The sequence below is a fragment of the Caretta caretta genome, chromosome 1, assembly GCF_965140235.1.
Source record: "Caretta caretta isolate rCarCar2 chromosome 1, rCarCar1.hap1, whole genome shotgun sequence".
NCBI classification, from domain to species: domain Eukaryota; kingdom Metazoa; phylum Chordata; order Testudines; family Cheloniidae; genus Caretta; species Caretta caretta.
In genome coordinates this window covers 261,389,266-261,411,022 of record NC_134206.1, presented here as the reverse complement: position 1 = coordinate 261,411,022, position 21,757 = coordinate 261,389,266, and the positions used below count along the sequence as shown (strand labels likewise).

The 21,757-nt window shown below is 43.6% G+C and overlaps 1 protein-coding gene and 1 long non-coding RNA gene across 4 annotated transcripts in view; both read right to left on the bottom strand.

Annotated features, from left to right (window-relative positions):
• The window catches only part of ADSL (adenylosuccinate lyase), a 44,031-nt gene extending 25,430 nt beyond the window's left edge, over nt 1–18,601 (bottom strand). Inside the window, exons 1-4 of one of the 3 annotated variants that reach the window (XM_048834773.2) lie at nt 18,319–18,601; nt 3,143–3,346; nt 1,548–1,592; nt 815–894 (exon numbers count right to left, since the gene is read on the bottom strand). In XM_048834773.2, coding sequence (XP_048690730.1) covers nt 815–894; nt 1,548–1,592; nt 3,143–3,346; nt 18,319–18,495 — 506 coding nt within the window. In that variant the 5' untranslated portion in view covers nt 18,496–18,601. Of the gene's footprint in view, nt 1–814; nt 895–1,547; nt 1,593–3,142; nt 3,347–18,255; nt 18,276–18,318 lie in introns of those variants that run through there. The other 2 variants (XM_048834782.2, XM_075124193.1) reach the window with 2 other exon arrangements.
• Nucleotides 11,408–13,732, bottom strand: LOC125629361 (uncharacterized). The gene is made up of 2 exons (XR_007354405.2): nt 13,151–13,732; nt 11,408–12,682 (listed from the first exon to the last, which is right to left on the bottom strand). It is a non-coding gene; the product is annotated as an uncharacterized LOC125629361 (long non-coding RNA).
• Nucleotides 18,602–21,757: the final 3,156 nt, after the last annotated feature.

The window sequence follows — 21,757 nt, the reverse complement described above, 5'->3', positions numbered from 1 at the left end:
ATCAAGCCCTTAATACAGTACATGACCTACTGTGCCATATTTATTAACCTCAAAAGTTAAATTCCTTCCCCTCCAGATTCTTTCTTTATATAGAGAAGCAGTCTTTAACTCAAAGTGGGTCATGGATTCAGCGTATTTATTTAAATGTTTTAAGAGACTATAATAAATTTAAGCTTAAACACATTTATATTAAATATTTTATATTAAAAAAAATAATTTAAACAAATTTTATTATTATTATTTTTTTTTTAAAAGAAGCATTGATTTTTATCCACCCTGCCTTGAAACATGAGAATTGACAGGTCTTGTAGTTATAACATGATTGAACCACGTTCAATTTGCAGAAGCAAGCCTCATTCATATGAAGTCCTCTCTATGTTAAGGAATCAAACAGCTGCTAGCAATAGGTTTTTCTGAACTGCTGTTTTGAACTGAAAACAGATTAAGTGACAGTATAGACAGGAAGTGTCACAGGAACTTGGCATCCAAGCACAAGTCCCAACCATGCTTTCTGTAACAGTGGTTTTGTTACCATTTACATTAGCAGTTACATTGTTTTTAGCACAGGTTCAAAGGGAGCCACTGCAGACAGCTGCGGTTCAGTTGCCTAGTGTAAAAGGAGACAAGTATTCTATCGCTTTTTCAAACTCAGTGCTGCTGGATCTTGAGACATAGGGTAGAGAGCTCAACTGATCTGGGGCGGAGGGTGGGGGGAGCTGGGGGGAGGGGAAGAAATGTGAGAACTGGCAGCAGCAGCACCCTCCATCTAATGAGTAGACTATGAAATTAAAGGAAAAGTTCTTGGGCTACTTACTGGTAGTGAGTGAAACCCAGGGTAGGTAAGGCAGCATACTGCTCAGCAAAATCAGCCAGCCGGCTAATCACCGTGGCGAGCTGATGAGAGTGGGGGATGGGAAAAAACAGTCAGAGAGTCAGAAAAGGAATTGCAATGTAGAGAGAAGTTACAAGTGAACCTTGAACTGTCTTGCCACAGCGCTGACACATGCTTAAGCATGATAGTGGTGGGGAACGGATTAAGAAGCATAGAACAACTTAACAGATCAATTTCTACAGCCACTATGAAGCTTCATGTTTATGTCACTTGAGGTTGTATGCACAAGTTTTGCTCTCTGTAAAACTTAGACACACAGGAATGGTTACACCAGATTGTAACAATGGCCAGTCCAGTTTGTTTACCACCTCCACCAGCACCTGCTGGGTGAGTGGTTAACCATTTAGTTCTCTTTTCAGGACTGGGACAAGTAAAATGAAGCCACTTCCGGCTCAACAGACCCTCCCACTTCCATACAACCCCTCAGGAATCAAGAGGCCTTGGGGGAGGCTGGGGAGAGGTAAGAGATCACATGGAGCTAAGGACTGCTCACCCACGCCACAGTAGTCAGCCACTTTTTCCTGGGTGTCCAAGTCCCAGAGGAACTCCACCTCACCAGCACCCACCCAGAGACCAACTAGGATAAACATCATTCACCCAGAGGCCATCAGCTGTGTCCACCCGCAGGATGCTGCACACACCACTTCTCTCTCACCTTGGGCAGCAGCAGGTTGAACCCATCGCGGAGAACAATCAGGTCCTGGAAGGAACGAGTAAAGAAAGTTCATTTCAGCTCTGCTTGAGAGCAACCTGCTCACTCCCCTTTCTCATTTGTGGGAGGGAGAGGTAGGTTCTGGCCTCTCTGAACACACAGCTACCATGGATAATTAAACTGCTCTTCCCTCCCAAGGAATCTCCAAGAAAGAGCCTCTCCATTTCTCATCTTAAAACTCACACTTTCCTGAATCAAAACGCTGTAAAAGAGGGACCTTCTTTAAGCCAAGGAGGACTGGATATTTGTCAGGGTCCATCAATGTCATTGCTTCTATATCAGCCAGAAGGGGGCCTGCAGAGCAACATGAATCCTGTTTCAACCCTCTTGGGTGGAAATCATGCTTTTGTAGAATTCCTAGTGCCCCAAGGGAATGAGACTAAATCCTAACAGCCCCATATGGAAATGCAGGCACTACTTGCCACAGATCTACAGGGCTGTTTCAAGACTTCACTTCAAAAAGGCTGGCTAGTCCAGTAGAGCTTTCCTTTTCCCTTCTCTGGCGCAATCAAATATAACTGAGTCCAAACGGCATGGGAAAAGCAGCTGCCAAGCTGCTAAAATCCAGGCAAAATGCAGGACTGCCACAGGAGAAGAGCAAAACTGCACTACCAGTCTCATTGAACAAAAGGAACAACAGTGGTTGTGCTGAGTTTGGGAGGGGTCGGGGAAGACAGCAACATGCTGGGGAATAACACTATTTTGTATGGTTTCAGAGTAGCAGCCGTGTTAGTCTGTATCCACAAAAAGAAAAGGAGTACTTGTGGCACCATAGAGACTAACCAATTTATTTGAGCATAAGCTTTCGTGAGCTACAGCTCACTTCATTGCTGAATGCATCCCATGAAGTGAGCTGTGGCTCGCGAAAGCTTACGCTGATATAAATTTGTTAGTCTCTAAGGTGCCACAAGTCCTTCTTTACTATTTTGTATTAATTTTGTACAGGCCACCCCCAAACCCTTGACAGAAGCAAATGCTGAAGAGCAGGACACTGTGTGTGGGGTTTTTATATAAAATTCTTACCCATTCTATTGACCCTGAATAGCTCTTCTACTTCTGAAACAATCCAGATTTTCCATATAACAATTGAAAGCTCATGATCTGCATATGTCAAAAGTGGCCTTGATTTCTCAAATCCGTGAGCTGGTGACCAACTGGCATGACCAACAGGTCATGCAGACTTTTTTTCTTTGCGCAACTCACATGATTGTGAGTTTCCCTAGTTTAAAGCAACAGATGACACACAAGTGCTGTTGTTTGAGGATAGATCTTGCTTCATGCCAAAAGAGTACAGCATTGCTCTACAGCTGTCGGTGTGTTTAGGAGAATTAGAACTCCAGCTAGCACTGACTAAAATAGTCTCTAATGAGATTGGAACAGGGGGAATTAGCTCCAGAAGTAAAATTAAATAAAATTTTCAAAAAATTCTATTTGGAGATTTTATTTTTAAAAGTAAGTTGATTTTAAACTGTCAAGTGAGCAGCATTTGGTGGGTTCTGTGCAGCTCTCTAGAGAACAAACTCAGAGTATTGTTTTACCGTGTTATCGCCCACATAGCAGGAAGTGGCTCCAAGATGAATGATAGCAGCAGCTTTTGGACAACAGTGGGCAAAGGTGTGCACGTGAGCCATCACATCATGACGCAACCTCTTCTCTTCCTCAGCTGCCATCTTGAAGTCTATGTTATCCAGGTTTGCTTCCATCTCTTGGATTTGCTCATCTGTGATAGGCAGTCCCAGTGACTGAAGGGGGGAAAAAAAGCAAAAACAAAAAAGCTATCTCCCTCTGACAGAAAGAGCCCAAACCAGATGGAGACAGAAGCAATACACACTTTATCCCCATATAACTCCTCTTGGATTGTCAATTAGATATTCTTGTGAGTAAAAGGCCACATAATAGGACGGTAGTAGCAAATGATTTAGTTCAGAGATTCTCAAACTTTTTCAGTAGGATAGCCTATTCATTAGCGTCCCTTGGTCACCATTCCCCTCCGAGCCACAATTACATAACATTCTTGTGACAATAGCAGCAATTGCTGTCATGGAAAAGCACTTTCAGGAAAGTAATGTATCATAGCTTCTCTTAACGCAGTTTAGTGGCTGGAAAGGAGAAGCATCACCTTGTGAACCTGCCAGAAAAACTTTGCAGACCATCAGTTGTCCACAGTTTGGGAACCTTTGCTTTATTTAAGTACCAAGCCCTCTATTTCATGTTGCTTGTAACTTTCTGAAATGTTTTCCTTCGTAGACCTCATCTTAGCTCGAAACTAAAATGTCTCGGAAGTTGGGGTAAATCAGTTCAGTCACTTGTCTTAGGCAAGTGAGGAAAATAGGACACATTTTCCACTTGAAAAAAATATTGCTACACTTCCCCAGGCCCCCCGCCACACACTTAATTTACATAAAACTGGAGTAGCAGATTTCAGACTTGGCAGACTGTTAGTATTCCATGCGGAACAGCCATTAGGCTGTGCTCGAAAAAATCAAAGTCATTTTAGAGGGACAGCTGCTTTTAAAAAATTACACTTGTTTGAAAAGTTATTTTACCTACTATGTTTTACAAGTAATACCTTAGAATACTATAGTTTAAAGATGTATAATTAGGCAGTTGGATTCCCATTCTGTTTGTGTGCATCTTTCATACAGCAACAGGGGAAAATTAAAATGGGGAAAATATAATAAATCACAAGAGTTAGCAGGAATCCACAAAACTAACTAGCTGGCAAGTTGATATCGTTCCTTTAAAGTTAAAAGGTTTAAAGCTAGGTGTTTGCACATGCGCATATGTAACTGTATGTTTCAATTGTGCAAAAGTGCATGTCCCACAGTCTGAGCTGGCAGATGGTATTTTGCTATATTCCTTATTGTCTGGTCTACACAATTATTCTTTTGTACAAATCTCAAACATGGAATTGTGCAAGTTATCAAGGTTAAGAACATAGGTTCTCCTAATTTAACAGTACTTCCATTTTTATGCAAAATGGCACCTGCTGGCACTGTCCTGCAGCTCTTTCCTTTTAGTGAGAGAATTAATGCAACAAAACACACTGAATTCTCAACTTCAGTGCTGGATTAAACACATCTCAGGATAATCAAAAGATAAGGATTTGAGACCAACAATAACTCAGCCCCACTGCTCATACACTGTATTTTTAGTTCAGTGATTTTCAACCTTTCCTATCTGGGACCCAAAATCCATCCACAGTTTGGGACTCATCCAAATCCCACAACTCTTTGGGGCAGCAAAACCTTGAATCACAGCAAGAACTCACAGCTGGTTTGCATGGAGGCACTAAACAGAGAAGTCTGAGTGTTAGAAGGATTTGCTGGTAGTCGATGGTGCTCTGCCTGAGGATGCATCAAGCTCTACTCCTGGTGAAGGACTGAGAGGAAAGAATGGACTGCAGTGGGACAGCTGGGACAGGACAGAAATGGATCTGTGGCAGGGCAGGGCAGCAGCAGAGAAGGAAAGTAATTCTTAGTTATTTCCTTAAGTCAAAGTTTCAGAAACTGTCTGAAGCCTGCACCCAAAAAAGGGAAAAAAATTCATAAGGAAGGGATGCAACCTAAGCTGGATCTCAAACAGGTTATTAGGAGAAAGCAGAAGCCTACAAAGAATGGAAGACGGGATGGATCAGCAGGGAAAGATACCTGCTGGAGGTCAGAAAGTATAGAGAAAAAGTGAGAACTACCAAAAGCCAAGCAGAGTTGGACCTTGCAAAAGAAATTAAACTTACAGTAAAAGGTTCTATAGCCATATAAAGAAAAAGAAAAAAAGTGGGATTGGCTGAACACTGAGGATGGGGTAGAGATTAAAGATAATCTAGGCATGGCCCAACACACATACTTTGCCTCAGTTTTTAATAAGGGTAATGAGGAGTTTAGGAGTAGTAGCAGTAGCAGGGTGACTAATGGAAATGAGGATATGGAAGTAGAAATTGCCACATCTGAGGTGGAAGTCAAACTCAAACAGATTCATGGAACTAAACTGGGGGGCCCAGATAATCGCCATCCAAGAATATTTAAGCAACTGGCACACAAAATTACAAACCCAATAGCAAGAATTTTTAATGAATCTGTAAACTTGGGGGTCGGACCCTGTGACTGCAGTACCTAGTTTTAAGAAAGGGGGAAAATGTGACCAGGAAACTACTGGCCTGTTAGTTTGGCCTCAGTTGTATGCAAGGTTTCAGAACAAATTTTGGAAGAGAAAGTAGCTAAGGACATAGCCTAAATGGCAATTGGGATAAAATACAACATGGTTTTACAAAAGGTAGATCATGCCAGACCAACCTGATCACCAAGAAGATAACGGATTTTTTTTTCGACAAAGGAAATGCAATAGTTTTAATCTATCTGGATTTCAGTAAATTTTCACCTGGGAAATTATTAGTTAAACTGGAGAAGATGGGGATTAATATGAGAATTGAAAGATGGATAAGGAACTAGCTAAACAGGGAATTATAACAGGTCATACAGAAAGGTGAACTGTCAGGCTGGAGTGGAGCTCTTCAGGGATTGGTCTTGGGAACAATCTTATTTAACATTTTTATAATAACCTTGGCACAAAAAATGGGTGTGTGCTAATAAAATTTGCAGATGACACAAAGTTCGGAGAACTTGCCAATATGGAGGATGACCAGAATATCATACAAGAAGATCTGGATGACCTTGAATACTGGAGTAATAGAAATGGGATGAAATTTAACAGGGGAAAGTACAAGGTCATGGCACTTGGGACTAACAAGAATTTTTGCTATAAACTGGGCACTTATCAATTGGAAGCGACAGAGGAGGAGAAAGACCTGGGTGTACTGGTTGATCACAGGATGACTATAAGCCACCAGTGCAATGTGGCCGTGTAAAAGGCTAATGCAGTCCTAGGATGCATCAGGCAAAATATTTCCAGTAGAGACAGGGAAGTGTTAGTACCATTATAAAAAGCACTGAGACATCATCTAGAATACTGTGTGCAATTCTGGTCTCCGGTGTTTAAGAAAGATGAATTCAAACTGGAACAGGTACAGAGAAGAGTTACTAGGATGATCAGAGAAATTGAAAATCTACCTTATGAGATGAGACTCAAAGACCTTGACTTGTTTAGCCTAACCAAAAGAAGGCTGAGGGGAGATATAGTTGCTCTCTCTAAATACATCAGAGGGATAAATACCAGGGAGGGAAAGGAGTTATTTAAGTTAAGTGCCAATGTTGACACAAGAACAAATGGATATAAACTGGCCATCAACAAGTTTAGGCTTGAAATTAGATGAACATTTCTAACCATCAGAGGAGTGAACTTCTGGGACAGGCTTCCACAGGGATCAGTGGGGGCAAAAAACCTAACTGCCTTCCTCTGCATCATGGGACACAGATCACTTGCAGGTTTAAACTAATGTAACTGGTGGATTCTCTGTAACTTGAAGTCTTTGAATCATGATTTGAGGATTTCAGTAAATTAACCAGATGTTCTGAGTCTACTACAGGAGTGGGTGCGTGAGGTTCTGTGGCCTGCAGCATGCAGGAGGTCAAATTAGATTAATGTGAAGGTCCCTTCTGGCCTAAATCTATGAAAGATGTTTTTTTCATTCAGTCCTGCTTGGTTTCTAGAACTCCTGATTTTGTTAAATATTTGTTGTTTCTCAACCCTGGGGTGTAACCTAGAGGACTCAAGCTTGCAATGCACTTTTGAGCCATTTCCCATGGATTGTGAAATATTTGACATAACAGATTATGCTCTTAACTTTCTATCTTTTTACACATAGTACCTTATTTGCAACCTAGCAGATGTAACTCAGATGCAGAAGTCTTAATTTTTTGAATCAACTGACTTGTTAATTGAAGATCTCAAGATTAATGTAATTTTTCTGCATTTAACAAATATGAATGTCAGAAACCCCTAACTAGTCAGAAAGCTCCAATGGTACACAGCATTTTAAAAGCTGTTTTCTTTCCAGGAGGAGGAATCCAGCTGTCTGAAGTGTTTTGAGATATGGGGATCTAGTATTATTGAACCCAGAGGGGAGAGCTGGTGAGGCAGAGGGATTTCCTGGAGAACCCATTAGCTAATTACTACCAAAATGGAACTAAAACAATATGCTTCAGGAAGGGCAATAGCACCTTGACTATCCAGACCCAACAAGAGAGTTACTTGGCCCCACAGTGCTGTCACCAAGACATATGGCTACATGGCCATAACTCTGCATCATAGCACACAGATAATTCTGTAAGCAATATGATGTAATAAACAGCTAATATCACTGGTGTATTTTACTCTACTAGGGAAGGAATACTGCTATTCAAGTCTCATCTCCAGAAATAGTTATTGGAAAGATTCATCCATCCAGAATCCTGTGCTCAAACATCTGACCCACATGGAAAAGCCAGTCACGGCATGAGAGCAGAGACAGTCCCACAGACAGGAGAGAAATGAACCTCAGGAAACAGTTGCAACTGCTACCAAAAAAAAAAAAGCACTCAAGATAAGGGCAGCGCCACGTGAAACACTCCCGTTGCACACCCACATACACCGACCTAGCTGTGCCTGTGCCTATACTTAAAATTTTGTTCCCACCAGTGTAACTGCTCCACTATGACAACTTAACACCACCTCTCCAACCAGCGTAGAGTCAAGATTGCCGTACACAGGCTACCAGCATATAGACCCAGGTGCCACAGACACCAGCAGCAGCTGCCTCTGTTATCCTCAGGAGTGAGATATTAGCTAAAATCACCACTGGGGGTGGAAAATGGTGCTAGTATTCAGTTCCATTGCCCTATACAAGCCCACCCCATCCCTCCTGAGAGCCATACTCACCATGGCTGGTGCTGTGACTGGTGCAGGGCTGTATCAATCCCAAGGAAAAGTGAGAATGCAGTGCTTACACCTTGTGGGGATCAAGGGGAGTGAGTTCAGTATCCTACAGTTTGATTTCCGTTGTGAATACACTGAAAATGGTACCCCGTGTGTTGTGTCTGCAGCTACTGGTATTGTGGCCTTCAGAGGTTTTGTTTACACTGGAACTTCGTCGACAAAACTTTTGTCGTTCAGGGGTGTTAAAAAACAACATTTCCCCAAACGACAAAAGTTTTACCAATGAGAAGTGCCAGTGTTAACAGCTCTTTGTTGGCAGGAGAGCGACAAAACTGCTGCCGCTTATGGAGAATGGAAGTTTTTTGGTTGCCAGGAGAGCTTTCTCCTGCCGACAAACAGCAGCTACACTTTGCGGCTTTTAGCAGCATGGCTGTAGCAGCACAACCATGTCGCTAAAAGCGAGGTAGCGTACACAAAGCCAGAGTCTTCCCCTCCACACCTACAGAACATCTAAGCCAGATAAGGAGGAAAAAGAAGAGGACTCAGGATGACATGTTCCAGAAGATGCTGCAAGTCTGTGCTGCATCAGAGAACGAGACCAAGGCCTGGAGGATGACCGCATGGAGAAGGAAAGAGTGGAGAGGAGGAAGGCCCAGGAGTCCAAGCAGGACAAGGAAAGGGAGATGCATCGGGACATAATGGGGCTTCCCAGGCAGCAAACAAATGCTGCAGACTCTGGTAGACCTGCAGGTCCAAGAATCCCAGGCTTGCCTCCATCTGCAACCAATAGACAACTCAATGTTGGGACCTCCTTACACCACCCCTCAACATTCCACATGGCATCAGGGAACCTGCATTACCCCCTACCAATCCAATCTGCGGGAATTTAAAGAGAATCACAGCCGCACATACACCAAACTGTGAAAGACACGGTTGGTGTATGTGTACCTGACTGTTCATAAGTTATAGAACTTAATAAATTAAGGGAACACAAAGCTCTAATTTTTTTCCCCCGGTTCATGTTGCAAAATAAAATTCTGTTTTCTGGAACATAAAATCAACTTTTTGAGTTCACAAAATATGCTGGCTGGTGCAGAACATGTCTGACACCCACCAATTTCCTATTACTTCATTTTGTCACAGAACCCACACCATCATTCTCAGACAATATTAATATGTGCATTGGCAATGTTATATTCTTACACATACAGAACTCACTACAAGATTCATACTGGGCTGCAAAAGAGCAAGGCCAGGTAGAGCAACACACACTACCTTGGCCCCCATTAAAATGGTCTTTCAAAGCCTCCCTGAGCCACACAACTCCGTGCTGAGCTCTTCTTATAACCCTTGTATCTGGCTGTTCAAATTCAGCAGATAGCCATTCACTTCACCTCCACCCTGGGGTAAACTTTTCCCCCTTTGCTTCACAGATATTATGCAGCACACAGCTGGAAGCTATAAGCATTGGGATTTTTTTTTCCCCCCACTGAGGTCTAATCTTGTAAGTAGACAATGCCTGCGACCCTTCAAACGACTAAAGGTACATTCAACTGTCATTCTGCAGCTGCTGAGCCTGAAGCTGAAGTGCTCCTAGGCGCTGTCGAGGTGGCTGTTATATGGTTTCATGAGCCATGTTAGCAAAGGGTAGGCTGGGTCCCCAGGATCATTATTGGCATTTTAACATTCCCAGTGGTAGTCTGCTGGTGGGGAAAGTAAGTCCTTGCTTGGAGATTTCTGAACAGTCCTGTGTTCTTAAAGATGTGCGTTTCCCACACTTCACTTCCCCATCAGTTGTCTCCTGTTACAGGCACCTAACTAGAAATACTGCACATTTCCCATGATGGAGAGCAGAGGAAATTGCTTGTGATTATGTCTAACAGTCTGCGACTGACCAATGACCGAGCCAACAAGTGCTGAGTGTGGCTAACTCCCACTCCACTTCCAGTCCAGGATTGACAACATAAGGCTGTAACTCCTCAGGAATGTGAACACATGTATAAAAATAAAAGTCTCCCTCCTCCCAGTGGGGCCAGAGTGCTCAAGATATCACAGGACAACTCCTACTCACTGGAAACAAAATTCTATTTTGAGAAGGCAGAAGAAAAAGGGAGAGCTGGCAGAGAGAAAGGAAGACAGGGAAACCCATAAGCACAAGGTTTGGGAGTCCTGAGATGTCATCCTGGCTCTATCATTGACTTGCTTTCTGGTCCTGGGCAAGTCATATAATTCACTTCATTCTCCAGCAGTAAAAATGGTGATAATTAATTATCTACTGCACAGAGGTGATGTGGGGATTCATGCTTCTACTATGCTTTGAACACAAAGTGTCAAATATTATCAACTCCTCTAAAAGTTTGTGGTCTGTTCTGTCCTCAATTGCAGAAATCCATGCATGAACTCAAGGCTCATATAGTAACACCACATCATATAACTGCCCATATAATCTAGTACGACACCTACAATACTGGATGAGACCACTTGGGGCTTATGAAATCCATTTTATTATTGTGGATTTTGGGATTTATTATTTTTGGATTTCATTTTTTTCCATTAAAAAAATTCTATCTTTATGTTTTTAATTAAAATTGTTTGCTACATTATTAAGTAGCCTTATTATAAATGTATAGAAATTTTCAGTATTAGATTGCAATGGGGAAAATGGATTTTACAAAAAAAACCCTACAATTTAAACAAAACATCCTGCAGATATACACTACACAGTAAAAGTAACATTTTAAATCACTTTTTAAAGTAGCAGTCATATGACCACTTACATTGCTGTACAGTAACACAAGAAGTACACAGAAGTAAGAGCCTGTAACAGTGTCAATTTAACTAAAATCATATTTGATTAAAAAATAAAAATAATGCACTAAACATAAAATAATCCATCCTTGCAGCAGTCATTGCTGCCATTCTAACTTAAACTTGCTACTTTCAAGCTCCTATATTCTGAAAGAATGCTGAAATTAATTTCAAATTGGATTAAATAATTTCACAGTCAACTGTTTATTGGTGAGTAGCATTATAAATTGACAAACTTAAATAACATTTTTGCCATCTCCAGCAGACATCTCCATTGTGGTACATTATGGTTATCCTTTTAGTGTTTGCCTCAGAAAGTGATTCCTTCTTGTCTGTAAGTAGATTTTTATATTTACTATAGTTTCTAGCTGCGTCTAGAGAGCTGACAGGGAGGAAGATCTAAGGTAGGGCAACCTCTGCTACTCTAGGCACTTGTGCTTACTGGAAGGCTATGAAGGAACAAAGATCCAGTGGATCTGGGATGTGCTCATTCTGAGTGTTGCGCAGAAACACAAGCCACTGGTTCATACAGTTCTGATGAGGAGTGGGCAAAAGGTGGTAGCTTGCTGTACTGATCAATGTTGTGTTGCGTGGCTGGAATCTGCCTGTCAATACACGTCTTTTGCTGGATGGACATCTCAGTGTTTGGAATTTGTTAAAAGCAAGCTGATAGGTTTCATCCATATTGTCCAGGGTATTTTTCTTCTCTCTTATGGAGAAGTCATCCAAGAGTCTTTCAGTTTCTTCACCAAACCCCCAAGTTTTGTCTGTTCCAGAAAGCAAGTGAAACCCCATGTCCTCCATAATATTGAAAGCTGAAACAGCTGTAGGGCAGTGGGTACCATCAAAGATGGTCAGGGGTGTTATCAGTTTGGGGAAAGCTTCAGATATGAAAGCTGTCTTAAGTGTCAGCAAGTCTGATTTCTCCTGACTGCTAAGTAATGCCAAAAGGTTTGTCACAGCCTGTGCTAATGACTTCTTTTTTCAAAAATGTCCTTGTAGAGATCAGTGTGATCTGCATGATATTTTACTGCTTGAAACCAGCTATTTCATCTTATATGTACTGCTTCAGGGGGACCTTCGTGGTGTGCACATCACCTTTGGACTTAAGAAAAGCAACCCATCTTCATTTTCTGGATGACTTTTTGAAGAAGGCAGATTTCATCCAAGTAATGAAAGATGCCACATCGCTAAAGAAGTGACAATGCAGCCACATCTCACTTATCAGACTGATTATCTATCTGACACAGACATGTCACATGTATACTGTTGGGCATGACACATTTCAGTGCTTCTCTGTATGCTTTGATGCAGTATGCTGCCTTGTCAGTTACAACTGCCCAAACATTAGTGTGGTGAACTGGTTCCTAATCATTGACACCAGAACAGCCTGTGAGAATGTGGAGTGTTGCAGCTCTCCATGACTATAACATCAGTCAAATAGTACTGACCTTCAACACCTGAAAAAAAAAAAAATACATTCTGTGGTCATAATTTTTCGACTTGTTTGTCAGTGGAGGAGTTCATTAAACAAACTTAAAATTCAGTAATGGAAAAAAAATCCAGCTTCAAAATCATAGTATCATTTAATGTTAAAAAGATTTTTTTAAAAATAAATATTACAGGTGCATTGCAATACAGAATTTAATTTCCTCATGCATATTAAATATGAAGTGCTTGATAAAATTAAATAAGTATTTTTTATAGAATAGCTCAAATTCTAATGTGGTACTTTTTTTTTTTTTAAGGACTATTTTAAGGGGTCATAGCATCGTAAACGTTTTTTTCTTAAATTATCTGTACTTTAAATCACAGAAGTGATTAGTCTTTTCTAAATATAAAAGATTTTCCTAAAGGTCAATACACACATTATAAAAAAGCATCTACTCAAGTATCTATCATAGTAAAATAAAATAAAAAACATATACCTATGACTATATTTAGCACACTGCACTCTCAGATATTTGTCGTCTCGTCGATCACCAAGGAAATCTTTTCCCCATGGATTTTGGCCAGCAATGCCACCATGTGCTCCTGATAAACACACAGCAGGTTAAACTGCCAATGTGCCGCTTCATTTTCAGACAATTCCCACTCCCCGATCCCTCCGGCAGTGTTTTAAGAGGAAACATGGAAGCGTCGTCATTTTTTCCAATGAGATATCAGCCTCAGCACAGACCACAACAAAATCTTCAACAAACTCCCCTCTGGCATCTGCAGATTTCATACTGTCTGCAATTGTTCTCTGTAGAGAGTGAGAATCTCAATGATTCTAGTCATATGTGGCTCGATTCTTCAGATGGTTTTTTGACATTAGATGATCGTTGCAGGTATCTTTTCAGGTCCAGTCTATTGTATGTTGACCGCATTTTCAGATCATCATACTGCCCGATTCATAGATGTCATTAGGGAAACTGACTAGCTCTTCCCTTTGGTGTCAGCATAATGTTTCTTAGCTTTTTGGATGAGCATTTTCCAGTTGTAGAATGCCTTTTAGACATGCTAAATCGTGTACTGAACCATGGGGGGGGGAACCGCACTAGTAGTAGTGGGCCACGTGTCTAAGCAACAGTCAGTTAACCTACGGTGGTGGTGAAATGTGAAAAAGCATTCTCATTGTGTGTACACACGAGTCTTTGAAAATTCCCACACGGTACAAAATTTGTGCAAGTAGGTTTCATCAAGCTTCATTTTCTACTGCCAAGCATCTATTTTTTATATAATGCCAGATTTTTATTTATTTATTTTTTAAAAACACACAGCACGCTGGAGTCTGTTATTGTTTTGATTCCGCCCACGTTCACATTAACGCAGATTTCACAGGGCCCTAGCCACTGGCTCATTCAGTTGCCTTTAGGATCTCAGCTTTGACTATGTCCAGTACCTGACACTTTAGAGTAAGGTGCCCATTTAATGCATATATATTTTGATGTAGACAACCTCTCCTCAAGGAGTGATGAGGCAACAAAGCAGTGCCATGGTCCCAGGAGCAGAAAGGGGACACGATAATGAGACTGTGCATTGCCTGTTCACACTTTAGTACAGGGGTAGTGAATAGGTGGACCGTGGGCCAATCCAAACCACCAGATACTTTTGAATGGCCCATGAAATCTTTTTTATTTAGTTATTATTGTCATTATTGTTATTGCAGTATGAAAAAAGCTCTCTCTGGAGACTGGACCTTGGATATACCTTGGTCAAGAAATTCGGACTTTGACAAAAAATAATTGACTATCTCTGCTCTAGTGCAACAATCCTCTGCCCTGCAAAACTGGAGAGCCACCATAACAGTGAACAAAACAGCCAGCCAACTGCAGAGTTTGAGTGTTGACTTAACACTCCACTGCAAATTTTGTGTTCCAGTGTGTTTGTCATGTATCAATACAAACATGCTTGCTAAGTAATGATGGTATAAGATGGGTGAACCTTACTATATGGTGAGTGCACAAGTGCACTTACTCCTGCCTCAGTGCAGAGAACTGGAATAGGTGACCTACTGAAGTCCCTTTCAGTCCTACATTTTTAGGATTGTTTAATGTCTTGGCTGGCTGCAAATTCATTCAGCACAGTCTGTCTTTTCCAACCACTCCCCCTCAGGGTTACTAGGAAAAAGCCTGGAGTAAGTCTCCTCTTCCTTCAATTTCCATGTTCTAAGTGCTTGGACTCATAGGATGAGGTCCTAGCATCAACAGTTTATTCTTTCAATTTCACTGTACTACTGTGTATGTATCAGGCAATGTGGCAAGCACTCCTGGGATGAGCATTCTGTTCACTCTGCCCAAGATTAGTATAATCCCAGAAATATGGGCTCCATAAGAGCCATAGGCTGAGGATCACTTTAATGACTGCATATGGCACAGATTTACACCAAGGTGAGGACATTTATTAGAATATTCCAGGTCAGCCAAGTCACCTGGCAGGCAAACAGCTCACTAATGGAAGAAGGGCTCAGAAGATAAAACTCTTCCTTCCTCAAGAACTGTTTATAGTAGCTTTATGAAACTAACTTCACAGAGGCATGGAGAGTTCAGGAGGAGTGCAGGGAATACAAAAAGTTACAGCTTGTTAGCCTGGTTAATAACCTCTTTTCTGAAAAACACACCATGCTGCAGTACAGATGACCACCTGCATAGAACTACATATGAAGTTAGGCTTGTGCCCTTTTAAAATTATGTATATAGCTGGCCTGAAAGATGGGTTTTTTTGCTTATGTTTTTCTCTGCTTAGCTTAGAATAATCAAAAATAATCAGGTCTCCCTGCTTTAGCTGGAGAACCCCTGAGAGGTTGCAAGGATGTTTATTGTGAGCTCTAACATAATAATTGATAGGGTGAAGGTGCTGCATCTTTGATATAGGCTTCCTTTAAACTAAAATGCTGGTCATCAAAATTAAATGGATGTTAAAAATACGTTAAATGGTCTGAATAAAAATCTCTTCTCCCTTGCTCAAGTGATGTCATTGTTCACTAGCTCTTCGGTTCTCAAAGACTGTCCTTGCCTAGATTTCTCATGAAAAATATCAGCAGAAAAACAACTTTCAGGCCTTCTTTATACAGCATAAAGATGCAAATCAGGGCACAAATCCATTTCTCCCCCTTCTCACTTTGCAGATCACCTTCGCAGCAAATCGTGCAGTGAAGAGTAAAAGAATGGAGTGTTAGGATCAATCTTGGTTTTAATCTGGGTGGGCAATGTACACATTAACTTTTGCCAACACCTCTGTAGTTTATTATGACATAGAAGGATTTGAACTTCAGTCATTAGCTCCCTGCATTAGTTTTGTGTACAACCAGACCAAGCTGGAAAGTTGCGTGAAGGTGAAGAAAACCACCTCTGGAAACCAGAATCTGGCTTCTCTCCCTGCACCCTTCCCAGTCAGCCAAGGTCTCCTTTGCGGTGCCCCTACTCTACTTACACTACATTGATGACATCTTCATCATCTGGACCCATGGAAAAGAAGCCCTTGAGGAATTCCACCATGATTTCAACAATTTCCACCCCACCATCAACCTCAGCCTGGACCAGTCCACACAAGAGATCCACTTCCTGGACACCACGCTGCTAATAAGCGACTGTCACATAACCACCACCCTATACCAGAAACTTACCGACTGCTACACTTAACTACATGCCTCCAGCTTTCATCCAGACCACACCACACAATCCACTGTCTACAGCCAAGCTCTATGATACAACTGCATTTGCTCCAACCCCTCAGACAGAGACAAACACCTACAAGATCTCTATCAAGCATTCTTAGAACTACAATACCCACCTGCTGAAGTGAAGAAACAGATGGACAGAGCCAGAAGAGTACCCAGAAGTTACCTACTACAGGACAGGCCCAACAAAGAAAATAACAGAACGCCACTAGCCATCACCTTCAGCCCCCAACTAAAACCTCTCCAATGCATCATCAAGGATCCACAACCTATCCTGAAGGACGACCCATCACTCTCACAGATCTTGGAAGACAGGCCAGTCCTTGCTTCCAGACAGCTCCCGCAACCTGAAGCAAATACTCACCAGCAACCACACACCACACAACAGAACCACTAACCCAGGAACCTATCCTTGCCATAAAGCCCGTTGCCAACCGTGTCCACATATCTATTCAGGGAACACCATCATTGGGTCTAATCACATCAGCCACGCTATCAGAGGCTCGTTCACCTGTGCATCTACCAATGATATGTGCCATCATGTGCCAGCAATGCCCCTCTGCCATGTACATTGGTCAAACTGGACAGTCTCTACGTAAAAGAATAAATGGACACAAATCAGACGTCAAGAATTATAACATTCAAAAACCAGTTGGAGAACACTTCAATCTCTTTGGTCATGCGATTACAGACCTAAAGGTTGCAATTCTTCAACAAAAAAACTTCAAAAACAGACTCCAACAAGAGACTGCTGAATTGGAATTAATTTGCAAACTGGATACAATTAACTGAGGCTTGAATAAAGACTGGGAGTGGATGGGTCATTACACAAAGTAAAACTATTTCCCCATGTTTATTCCTCCCCCTTCCCAGAGTGTTCCTCAGATGTTCTTGTCAACTGCTGGAAATAGCCCACCTAGATTATCACTACAAAAGGTCTGCCCCCCTCCCGCCCGCTCTCCTGCTGGTAATAGCTCACCTTACCTGATCACTCTGGTTACAGATTTCAGAGTAACAGCCGTGTTAGTCTGTATTCGCAAAAAGAAAAGGAGTACTTGTGGCACCTTAGAGACTAACCAATTTATTTGAGCATAAGCTCACGAAAGCTTATGCTCAAATAAATTGGTTAGTCTCTAAGGTGCCACAAGTACTCCTTCACTCTGGTTATAGTGTGTATGGTAACACCCATTGTTTCATGTTCTCTATGTATATAAATCTCCCCACTGTATTTTCCACTGAATGCACCTGATGAAGTGGGCTGTAGCTCACAAAAGCTTATGCTCAAATAAACTGGTTAGTCTCTAATGTGCCACAAGTCCTCCTTTTCTTTTTGAGGATACAGATTAACATGGCTGCTACTCTGAAATTTGTGGTACCGTCTCGTTTCCCCAGGTTGGGATCCTATTTCCCACTCTTGCCAAAATCAGCTACAGCGTTAGCACCCCCGTCTCCCAGGGAGAGTCAGTCTCCCAGTCCGCAGGCTTTCCTCTTTCTTAATCCCATCCCCCAAGATTAGGAGATTCTGCCCTCTTTGCTTCTAACCCAGCTCCAAAGCACAGGACAAGCGGACACCCCCCTCCCATCCCGGGTAGGAGCGTAGCTGGGCTTTCCCCCTCCCTCGCCCCCCCGGTCAGGGAACTCCAGCCGCGCTGCTGCTAAAGGGCGCGGCCGGCCAGGAGCCCTCCACGTGCCGCATGACCCCCGCTCCCGGCAGCAGGGTCCCGCACTCAGCGCCCGGGGCGAGCAGTCCTCAGCGCCGGCTCCGCCACGGGGCCCCCGGGACCGGCCCCGAACCGCAGCGTGCCTCAGTTTCCCCCTCTGTCAAACAGGGACGCGCACCCCGCCCCGGGGAGGGGGGAGAGTGGGGCGGACCTGGCAGCTGCGTCTGCACCCCCAGCAGTGGGGCTGGGCCCGTGGGCTCCCCGCCACACGCACCCCGCTCGGTCCCGCCGGTACCTTCTCCGCCTGGGCCAGGTAGAGCCAGAGCCGCCGCCACGTGCCGAACTTCTTCCGCTCGCTGAAGTTGAAGCCCATCTCGGGGCTGGCGTAGCGCGACACCAGCGGCGAGCGGTAGCGGCCGAACGGGTCCTCCTCCGCGCCGGGCGCCGCCATGGCCCAGCCGCGACTCCCCCGCGGCCCGCGAGCGACAGGACACCTCAGCGGGCGTCGCACGCGCCGGCCGCACGTCGGACTCGCAGAAGCGCTCAAGAGCCCCCGCCCCGCCAAGTGTGGAATGCGGCAGGAGGTCAGGACGGAAGAAAGGGGAGGGCAGAGCGTGGCCGCGCGAGCGTCGTAAAACAGCCTCGTCCTCCTCCGAGCGTGAAATACGGCAGAAGGTCAGTGCGGCGCCGCGCCCCCAACCCGGGGGCGGTGCGTCCTATTTTACGAACCAGGCGGACCGGCTGAGGGTCGGTCCAGGTGCGCGGCCGGAGAGGGGCGACAGGCCGCGCTACCGGCTCCGAGGTGGGCTGCCTCTGCTCCCTATAGCCTTCCCTGGAGTCTCCTGCTGGGCTTTGCCCGCCCCCAGCAGCGGCTCCTCTGCCTGCCTGGGAGCAGCTACCACCGAGGGGTCCGGCCCCACTGCGGCTTGTCTACATGGGGGCGGGGGGAGTGGCGGCGTTAATCCAGTTTCCAGGTCCTCTCACTTCGTCTCCTGTTACTGCTCGCTCACATCCTCCTCCCTGCTGCTCTGTTCAGCACGGAGGGCTTCAGGGCACCCCCTCATTGCTGAGCTAGATGTGCCCGTTCCTCCGCTTTACCCAGTCAGTGCACACTGGGTGGCTGCAGCTTATGCATCTTGAGCTAAATGGCCCAAGGCCTCGAGCTTTCGGAGCAATGTTAGAAAACAACTAGACAGCGAACCAGTTCTCCCTTTCCCCAGCTGGCGCTTTACGCCCAGTCACGCTAATGTGGACAACCTCGAACAATCACATCTTAACATTTAATGCCATTCACATTCATCCCTCCAACCCTGTGAGTTGAAGGATTCAGCTCTTATAACTCAGCTTTAGTGCATTCATAGGTATTGAGCCGCCTAAGCAGGGGTTCTCAAACCCTCAGGGGGTCATGAGGTTATGATGTGGGGGATCACAAGCTGTCGGCCTCCACCCCAAAGCCCGCTTTGCCTCTAGCATTGAAAATGGGGTTAAATGTATTTAAAAGTGTTTTTAATTGATAAGGGAGGGGTCACAGGCAGAGGCTTGCTATGTGAACGGGGTCACCAGTACAAAAGTTTGAGAATCACTAGCCTGTAGTATCAGAGCTGCTCTGAGCCAGGTTACAGACACATCTAGTAAGGTTTTTGGTTTTTTGGGGGGGTAATTGCAACCGTAGTGTTTATTTTTTTAAAGCAGTTTTATTAGTTGCATGAAATTATAGGTTTTCAGCTTTTTTGTTTATCTATTGCCTTTTCAGGGTTGGAAGAAATTTGGGTGACACTGGATTGCTGCAAGAGGAAGGGTGTACTCACAGACTGCTATTGATGTGTGTCAAGTGAAACATATGTTTATCCCTGACAACAAATTAAGTTACATCCTACCAAGCTTAGTTATAGATAACTTTTTATAGTGTTAAGAGCAGCTTCTCTCTAGATGGGTTTCCAGCACTGTTAACACTGGTAGAACTAAACTAGAAATTTTGGTACGATTCCCTAGTCTAGACAAAGCTCATATCTTCTGTGCAAAAAAAACCCGTGTACTGTACGATATACTCCTCTGTATGGCTGCTTGGGAATAATTATTTTGCTCTTTAGAGTCACACAGTATAAAATCAAGTGAGAAATGGAGACGAATACTTGAAATCTCACCCTGGAATAAAACCACAATGTAATGTTACGTCTTCATACGTTTCTCCACAATACAAGAGCAGTTACAGCAATGGGATTCTCACAGGGAGAGAGGATGTGCAAACAGGCAAGAAAAATCAACAGCAATACACATCTTTTGGGACCTGTCCACTGATTTACTAGTTAGAGGAAGCAGTGACACAGGGGTAGATTGTGAGCTATGTTTTTAAGCAGGATGGAGAGATTCCCTTGAGTGCGAGAGTAACAGGCATAGTGAAGATGGATCTCCTCCAGCACAGGAGAGAGCCTGAACTAGCAGAAGAGGAGGAGTATAGAACTTTAGGAAAAGAAAATGAGACTGAAGGGGCACTGTACTAGTCAGCGTAGCGACTGGGTCAGTGAACAGATTTTTTTTCACTTCTAATTTTTGTCGTCATAGATGGATGATGTAAAGGTGGGAAGGGCCTTGCAGACAAGGAGAGCACTCACAACACTCTATTTCTAAAAAGTATTAAAAACCCAAGTCAGCTTGAATTTGAATCTCAAGCCTTTCCAAAATGGCAGTTGGGAAATGAAATCACTTCTCATGGGAGTTAATCCTGACAGTCAGATAAGTACAGTAATTTCTCTACCAGTCTACAGCTGTTATAGCACATTTGTTTCATGCACATTTTGAACATTTGTCACAGTGGGAAAAGGGAACTCAAGGTGAGGGAAAATGCACATGCACCTAGGCTTCCCACTTTTATAAGTTTAACTTCCCCTCCCCAAATGCCAGCGGGAGGGACTGGCAATTCAGCCCAGAGGGGATCTAGAAACCTGCAGCTGCAGAGTAAGGACAAACACACTGTGCTGGAGCAGCATCACACTGATGTGAAGCAGGAAACACTGGGGCTGACCTGCTGGCTTACTGCAGTCCTACAGAGCATAAACTGAGGACTCAGCTGGGGTTTGTAGGATCTTGGGCAGCAGGTCTTTATTAGGAACAGATGTGGTCACGGCCTTGGAGCAAGAAGAGTCCATGGAGCAATGGCAGATGTCCAGGGTACAGTCTGAGGTTGCAATATCCAGAAGCTGACCAGCCAGTGAGGTGCTTTGTGTAAGCCTCTCAGTTTGTTGCCAGGATGAGACCTACCCATGTTATGTAAATATTTGTATTATGGTAGCAACCCTGAAGCCTTAACTGAAATTTGGGTCCCATTGTACTAGGCACTGTCTACATCCAAAGTATGAGATCGTTCCTGCCCTTAGGAGCAGTCTAAAAAATCCAAGAGCAACAGCTAAGGGAAGCGTACTGAAGCCTGGCAGACAGGCTCATGGAAGAAATCTGCCTCCCAGAAACTAAGTTTTACGGAGACTTTAAACAGGTAGATTCCCCCTAGGGAAGAAATCTAAAAGCAGCTTCCTAATTTTTGTGGTTTTAAAAATCACCTAAAATGCTTTTCACTCCCCACTGATATGTAACCAATCTAGCCCCAAAACACCCTCCCCCCCCCCACACACACACCAAAAGCCAGGGGAAACTGAACTGATTACACAAGAGATGCTGACAACCCATAAAATATAAGGAAAAATCTCCTCCTTCCCTTC